General features: G+C 31.7%; 1 protein-coding gene across 1 annotated transcript in view; it reads left to right on the top strand.

Annotated features, from left to right (window-relative positions):
- Positions 1–1,127: 1,127 nt before the first annotated feature.
- The window catches only part of LOC120350070, a 38,219-nt gene continuing 30,646 nt past the window's right edge, over positions 1,128–8,700 (top strand). Inside the window, exons 1-4 of the mRNA XM_039422186.1 lie at positions 1,128–1,258; positions 1,954–2,023; positions 3,952–4,154; positions 4,935–5,030. Of these exons, the coding sequence (XP_039278120.1) occupies positions 4,068–4,154; positions 4,935–5,030 (183 nt within the window). The 5' untranslated portion in view covers positions 1,128–1,258; positions 1,954–2,023; positions 3,952–4,067. The remainder of the gene's footprint in view (positions 1,259–1,953; positions 2,024–3,951; positions 4,155–4,934; positions 5,031–8,700) is intronic.

Genomic DNA, 8,700 nt, shown 5'->3' with positions numbered 1-8,700 from the left:
GTTATATTATTATGAATGGACCCTTATGTATGAATGGACTTCCATGGAAGAAAGAATCAGTGGATTGGCTGCTTCTACACTTTGGATAAGTGAAACGAAAAGTAAGCGACAGGCTATGCTAAAAATTCCAGAATAAGCAAGAGATCCATGGATACCAGAGTCATCAAATTCCGAATCAACCTAATTTTGAATTTAATCTTCGATTTCCAAAGCAAAAATAACGTGATCTCTGCTAATTTGATAACTGTCAACGGAAAATATTAATTGCCAATGAATAAAGCCGAGGGTGACTCTTAAGCCCCGCCCCATATCCGCTGCAATTAGACTACTCTTCTACAGAGCACTTCCAACACATCAATTAATTATTTGAATGATTTGACCTCATAATTTTCATGCCAAGTTGTGGCCTAATCTCAAAAACGATTATAACAATTTTGGTGGGATTCAGATTATAAATGTTTCACAAAAATAATTCTATCTTTTAATTCCCGTAGCGAAGCACAGGTGCCCTGCTAGTAGCCAGATATAAAAATAACCAAATATATAAATACAGAAATTGTTCGCTTAATATAATAGGATTTTCATTCACAGTTGAAACTTAGCAGTCAACTGAGTACAACTAAGCCTATTTCTTGCACAAAGGCCTTAAAGTTGCATACTGTACCACTTTGAGGTCTTTGCTCTTGCAATATTCAATCTAATAGAATCTAGGCTATAAGAACGGAGAAATTAACATTTTGTTAATAGTTTTGGTGTAAAAGTAGCTTAAAAATTCATACAGGGAACAAAGAGTTCAACACTTTATAGAATTGATTAATCATAATGAAAAAATGCAATAATATATAAATGAATAAATAGAATTGCATTGCCATCAAATTCATTGAACACAGACAACGTCAAGTTTATAAAGCTAACATTATAAAATTATACAATAATATAACAACATACATCACACAAATCAGAGTTCGAAGAGACATTTCATATCAATTAACATTGATTGTTAATAACACATATTGATATGTGTTTCATAACACATACCGGTAATACATAAATATAGAATTTGAAAGTAGAAACTATTCTAAATTTGCATTTCAAATTCAACAACTAAATTTAAAAATATGAAATTGTGAGCAGTACCGTATTACTTTTTGATTGTATCGATACTTGTTTAGGAAATGCTGGTGCAAATGGAAAAAGAGCTTCCAAGCGAGACTCTACTGAAAGAAAAAGCCAGGTTTCTGAATCTCCTATCTCTGCTGTAAGTTCAATTGATTATCCTAGTCCATCTATTATGATATATCTTTATGAACATTACCTTACATTATTCAATGTATGAAGGGTTGAGGAAACACAGTTTCATTTTAAATGTGGATGTGACAAAAATAAAACTATTTCTTTTAATTATGAAGAAATCACACAATATAAATTTCTATTCATATAGAAATATGATATATGGATATATTCAAATTATCTTCATTCTCTCACACTCTAATAAAATAAATAAAAGTACCGTACGTCTTATTGTTTTTTGATTGGAGAAACAAATATATTTTTCAGCCGATGTCATGAGGAAAAATCATGGGTGAAATTATTCATTTTTTTATTTAAAAAAATGCATTTTCTTTCGAGTAGCTAAGACTGCTATTTTTTCTTCATAGCTATCAATTATCATTGGTACTACATTTCGATAAATTAGGGAATAATGTAGACCTACATCAAAATTTCAAGCGAATCACTGAATTTATTTCATTCAACTTATTGTACAAAACACTATAATCATAATATAATAATTATGACTATGAAGGGAATACGAGACTGAGTCTGTACCATTTCCCTCCTAAATAAAATAAGAAGTCTTACAGATATAATTATTCGATAAAGAATGATGATTTTTATATTTATAATTATATTATAATATTTTTAAAACAATATATTATTTTATTTCGTTCCCAGCCTGTCCAGCCTGAGAATACATGCGGCTGTGAAGGTCAAGATACTCAAAGAATTGGATCGTTCAGAAAAGGTGAGAAATATATTTTTTTAACAATATTTTTTCAATTATAGGTAGTCCACCTTTTTTTCAATAAGGTATCTTGATAGACTAGGGCCAGTTTCTAGGATACTTCTCGAATCTAATGGACCATTGAACTTATAGGGTCAATAAAGATTTGATCGCTCATAGACTTAATAGGGCGGCTAGGGTCCAGTTTCTCAGACACTTATTAAATCTATACCGTAATAGAACCTATGAACATACGTGTATATGGATTAAATAAAGATTTGATGTTTCATTAGATTCAATAAGCGTTCTAGAAATAAGACTAAGGTATGCATAGTATGCAAGTCAGTATAAGCATATAAATTCAAATTCAAATTCAAATTATTTATTAAAAACAAAAAAAACAGAACAAGTATCACAATCACTTCAATAATCGCCCATATGGACCTCTAGGGTCTGTATTTGGGTCGATGTTACAGTAGGTAGCCAATCATAAAGTAATACAATAATATAAACGTAACTATAGCAAAAATAAAAAAGAAGAGAATAAATACATCGAATCTTACCTAATAAAAAAACAGCTTGTTATAAATCAGTAGTTGAATTTATTGATTATAATAATAATGATAATAATAACTCAGTACCAATGATTATAAGAACCATCCACATATTATAATTTTATCTTTAAACAAAATTAGTAAATTAAAATTCAATAACTCACACACACACACACACACACACACACACACACACACACACACACCACACACACACACACCACACACACACACACACACACACACACACACACACACACACACACTCGCGCGCGAGGATGAGGATAGCAGAAGAAAAGGAGAACTACATGAGTCACTACGATAGAGGAAATAATAGAGCCTAAAGATATTGGTATTAGTATTATATCATAGTATTGGTAGTTTATTTTCAGAATCTGTCAACTCAAGCCAATTACTGTCCACTACTGTCTATTATTAGTATTTTCTAGAGGTAAAGAGTGTAAGAACGGCACAGTATGAGAGACTACCATCGTCACATAGCCTACATGTGATGAGATGTTTGAGACATTAGCAAATATAAGCTTAACGAAAAAGAAGTACAGTATTAGGGGTTAGGACTGTCAGCTTGAGGTAACATTGGAAATTAGATCATGAACGCGCTATACCACGGGATATCCTCTTGTGATATCTTTCCTCTATGATATTATAGTTCCCAAAGGTTTTGGAGCATATATTAGCATGATAAAACCTTTTGACAAAATTATCAATTTATAGCCCTTTTCTACTCAGACTAAGATAATAATAATTTGAGTATAACAATATAGCCTATAGAATAGGTAATCAATTGTTGAATAAAGAATTATTGGAGAACCACAACGAATTTTATTTTCAAATTACAGACCATGATAATTTGAATATGATACTGAAATATAGGCCTAATAAAATGATTTATCAATTGTTAAACAAAAAATATTGGAGTAGGCTTTTCACTCATTGAATTTTATTTTCAGTTTAAAGAGAACAGACAATAATAATTTGAATATGATAATATAAATAGAATGTGAAATCAATAGTTGAATAAAGAGTTTTGGAATACCACCTATTGAATTTTATTTTCAGAGACAATAATAATTGAATATGATATTATAAATAGAATAAAATACCCAGTTTTGAATAAAGAGTAATTGGAGTACCACTTATTAAATTTTATTTTCAGATTACAGACAATACTGCAATAATTTGAAAATGTAATATAAATAGAATGGAATATCAATTATTGTTAAACAAAGAATTATTGGAGTACCACCTATTGAATTTTAAATCAATTGAGATGTAAATCGTTTGAGTAATGGATTAAATAAATAGAGTATTGCATATAATAAATAGTATTGAATATAACAAATAATAGAGTACGGTATTGAATTTTATTTTCAGATTCCGCCAGTACAAAAGAACTGGTGAGTGAGAGAGTTGATAGTAGTGAGACAACGTTGAAAACTGGCAATGAGATCAATATAGTGCCAACTAATGCTGGAGCAGACAATATTGAGATGCAGAATTGTGGAGAAGGTCAGAGGAGATCGTCTTCCTCCCAGAGGAGAAGCTCTACTCAGCTTGAAAATTTCGATCAGAATAAGGTATTTTTCAACTTTCACTTCTTACAAAACTCGAAATTTATTCATGTTTCGGAATAGATGGATCAGAATCAGGTCTACCTTTTCCAAATTGTCATTCCACAAAACTCTAAATTTGTTTATGTTCATGAATAGATGGATAAGGATAAGGTATTTTCCTACATTTCCTTCTTACAAACTCGAAACTTATTCATGCTCCTAAATAGATGGATCAGAATCAGGTTTTCTCAACTTTTTCTCGTCTTAAAATACTCGAAATTTATCTATGTTACTGAATAGTTGGATGAAAATAAACACAGATATAGCTACAAAAACAAAACAAAATATTCGGTTAGACCAACAAAAGTCTGAATTGTCACTTATTGCAGGGAGCACCTTCCCCCACTAAACCTAACCAATGCATCCGTTCTGAATGTTATAGAAAAAAACAGCAGCTTTTTCTACCATATCCCGATAAATAAATTGTGAAACCTGAGAAAATGTTATCAGTATTATAGTCAGATTAAACACTACTGCTAATCTTTTTGGGACACCCCACAAAATTTGATTTTGATGAGTCAGTCCCCCTTATAGTTGTATGTGATTTTGTGCTATATATTTGAATATGCTCTCAAAGTTCACGTATTTAAAAAAAAGCAGCTGAACCGGTTCCACCCATGAATTTCAAGGCACCCCCGCGTATTGGTGAGTTTCAACCTCTTAACAATAGATATATTATATATTATGCAAACAAAATCTAAAAGATATTTTATTCTGTAGTCTGATTTTATTTTTTCTCTCCAGGCACCAAATCCTGAAATGTCTTGCTCTTGTAACTCTCAGAAGCGTGATACGATCAAGGATGATTTTGAATCTACTTCAAACAATAATGCACAACAGGTAGCACTCAAGATGCAATATATCCGTCATTTGGTTTTAGAGAAAATTAAAAAGCAATATTATAATTATCAGACATTAATATAAAATTATTAGGCTGGAGAGTTTCGAGTGAACTGCTGAGAATAGGAGCATGTTTGAATGTATAACTTCGCACATAATTATTCTCTCAAATGAATATTTCGAATTCCAGATTACAGTTCTTAGATCATGAATGACTAAGTTTTCAGACTCAATAATTTTCCAAACACATTTACATAATTTCATCCATTTGCAATAAAATTGAATTAATTTAATGAAAACTCAATCATGAATCACTTTACACAGTAAGGCCCGGTTGCACAAAAGCCGGTTAAATTTTAACCGTGATTAATTTCACAAGAGCCAATCAGGGAAGGCCTTTTTAAAGGCTTTAATAGATGACATTAGGCTATATTGATGAAAATCAAGAACGGAACACTATGTGACTCTTATGTGATTTATCTATTTGTGTATATCTATGTGATAATTATTCAAAATAAGACCGAGGCGCAGCATGTTGGCTTTTATACTTTGGCATCCAGACGGAAGGTACTTTCTTGTTTATTCTTCTATGGTCTTGTGAACAGTTCCGTGAGCAGTCCTAATCGGTTGGCAAGGCTGAATTTTAGGGTTCCTGTCTTCAATAATCGTAATCGGCATGAGTTTTCAATCTGTAGATGTCACACGGTTGGTCATTATTACTCACCAATGAATCGTATTCCTCGTATATTCCTCGATCTGCTGTGATGGTCTGGTGGATCTCTTCTCCTTGTCTAAATGTAGCTTCAAGAGAGAAATGTCACCATTCTTCAATTGAGGAGTAATATATACCTGTTGTTCTTTATTTACTCTGGTTCACAATGGCCTTTTCTTTGTTCTCTCCATGGTCACCCTTTTTCCACTAACTTACTTTTAATATTTTTTCCACTTCCCTTTTGCTCCATTTTTTCTCTAGTTCTTTTATCACTTTTCTTAGAATTAACCATATGTAATACGTAGGTTATAATGTTGTTGTTTTATGTGGTTATAGTTGATCTTATTGAATAATCAAAATTCAGTTTTATCAATTACCATTACCTAACATTAATATTAATCTTTCTTTCTCCAAGTAGCTATAATACTTTTTTCTTGTCTGTTTTCACATTGTGCCTAACCTCTATGAAGGTAATGAAATAAAAATAATTTTGAAGAAATTTTTAGAATTTTAAAGTAGGCCGACACATCTAGAAAATGAATCTGAGTCTATAGGCTACTATTTCAATTCATGCAGGCGAACGGGTTAGAGTCAGGAAAACTAAATGAGTTAAAGGTGATGATTTCTTGATCCATTCCGAGCTGCTTTGTATAAACACACTTTTTTTATGTATTTGAACACGACATGCAGTCGATTATTAAGTAAATATTAAAAACTTTTACTTACTGACTGGAGTACTTTCAATCGTCTGGCGATCATTTTAACAGTGAAAGTACTCCAGTCAGTAAGTAAAAGTTTTTAATATTTACTTAATAATCGACTGCATGTCGTGTTCAATACATAAAAAAAGTGTGTCTACAATGAGTTTTTGCCATGCCTGATTTAATCGCCGTTCACTATTTTAACACTACAATATTTTAAAACAAAGTATCAACAGTACTGACACGAAAGAGAATAAGAGTCATATAAATTTAACATGTTACATTACCTTTATTCTCTGATCTGGGGGCGCATTACTATCCTTACGTTAGATATTAATATATCACCAAACCAAATAATATCAGTTGCAAATATTAATTTCAGAACAGAATTCAAAGCAGAAAAACCTAAATTTCGTCGATAACCCCATACACAATTTTAAACCCTCACTTTGATTGACATTTTGTATGACCCTTTGTTTCACTGCACTGCACTTTGTTGATGGTTTCCGTCGTGTTTCTTTCGATGTTATATTGTTATTTCGGCGTCTTCTTCTGAGAATTGAGTTGATGATGTCTGGAAGTCATCTTGCGATGCGGAACCTCCATCTCCCGAAACGGCATTACGTCAATTTGGTCAGGTATCATCCTCGGGACCTCTTACGACATGCTTGCTCGTGGAGTCCATGATGGTATGAAGTTGTGTCTTAAAGCTGGATTTTGAAGAGGTGAAACATGAAGTTGGTTTGGGGTCACACATGAACCGCTGTAAATAAATGTATTACAGCATCAATTTCTAACTCTTCCTACAATTCATCAAAAGCTAAAACAGGAGTTATCTATTGATTACAGATTATTTAATTCTCTCATTCTATTTGAATCCTAATTTTATATAGATTTTAACTTTTAAACTACTGAATCTTTGTATCAGAATTAATGGATTTTCCTTCACAACTAATTTAAAAGTTCTGTTGTAATTTAATAATTATTAGTGTTCAGTTCAATGCCTTAACGCCATGAGAAAACACAGTCAGAAAATATGAAACTTCAGCAAGTCTCAAACTCAACATAGTATTCAAAATAACATTCCAATTTGAAGACTATCTTACTGACTTTCAGCAATACTCTACAATAATATATTTCATTTATTCATAGACAATAGGTACAATGCAGGTAAAAACAACAGACATTCGCCCAAAACTGCTTTAAACCTTGATTTGGAATACACGGTCTAGAGGTTATGTGAATAATAACTTAATTCACACACTATTTTGAGTCCAAAAAATGTATGTACTACAATAATTTTAATATCTTCAGAAACAATAACTCAAATGTAACATAACTGAAAACTTTCTTCTCTACTTTCTGTACTTATTTAGAAAAAAATAATCATCTTCCATCACTAATAAAATATCAAAAGGATTATTCTCAATCAATATTATTAACTTGAATAATAACAGGCTTTGTTGATACAATACTCTAATGGAAGATTCATTAATTAAATTCCCTAAATTATATTCCAACCTTATTTTATGTACCTTAGCGGTTATTTGAAGAAACAATTATTCGAACATGATGAAGAAACACAAACTTTTCAGGACATGGCACTAAGGGAAAATTAAAACTTTAATGAAAATAAAATGAACTCCTACATTAACTAATAATTTAATATTATAAACTTGCTCAGAAAGGGCGAAACATAATGACTACATATTTACTCTCGTAGTGCTCCTAGCAAAGTGTCCTCCGAAATGTAATCTGGTCTCTTGGCTGGGGAATAGCCTCACTACTGTATTTAGAGACAGTTCTCCTATTAGGCGAAGGGAATCAATTTGACCAATCGCCGCGTGGCTTCTAGAGCCTTAGGACCAAAATAGTAACTGCAAAATCAGTACCTAGTTGGATATAATTTTATACTCCTTATCGCACTCTATGTCGCAACAGGAAGGCTAAGTTCTAGAGACATTCCTCGACGACTCGAGCCACCATTTTCTTATATCTATCCTGGGAAACTCGAAGTCATGGCCGTTCATAATAGAGAGAGAAAATAATCTATTTCGCTAACTCATTCACAATAATGGCTCTAGTCTATTGCGTATTAAATTTACTATTATAACATGGGAAAATGCCTGGATTAAAAATAGTGCTCTGCACAACATGTACCATTTTAATCATTCTCTTTTATTACTTTTCTAGTATTTATATATATATATATTTTTTTAATAATGTATTTCTGTATTCATGAGTGCGTTTGGGCTGC

The sequence above is a fragment of the Nilaparvata lugens genome, chromosome 2 (genome assembly GCF_014356525.2).
Source record: "Nilaparvata lugens isolate BPH chromosome 2, ASM1435652v1, whole genome shotgun sequence".
In the NCBI taxonomy this organism is placed as follows: domain Eukaryota; kingdom Metazoa; phylum Arthropoda; class Insecta; order Hemiptera; family Delphacidae; genus Nilaparvata; species Nilaparvata lugens.
Note: the sequence above shows the minus strand (reverse complement) of the source record. Positions and strands in the feature narration are given on the sequence as shown.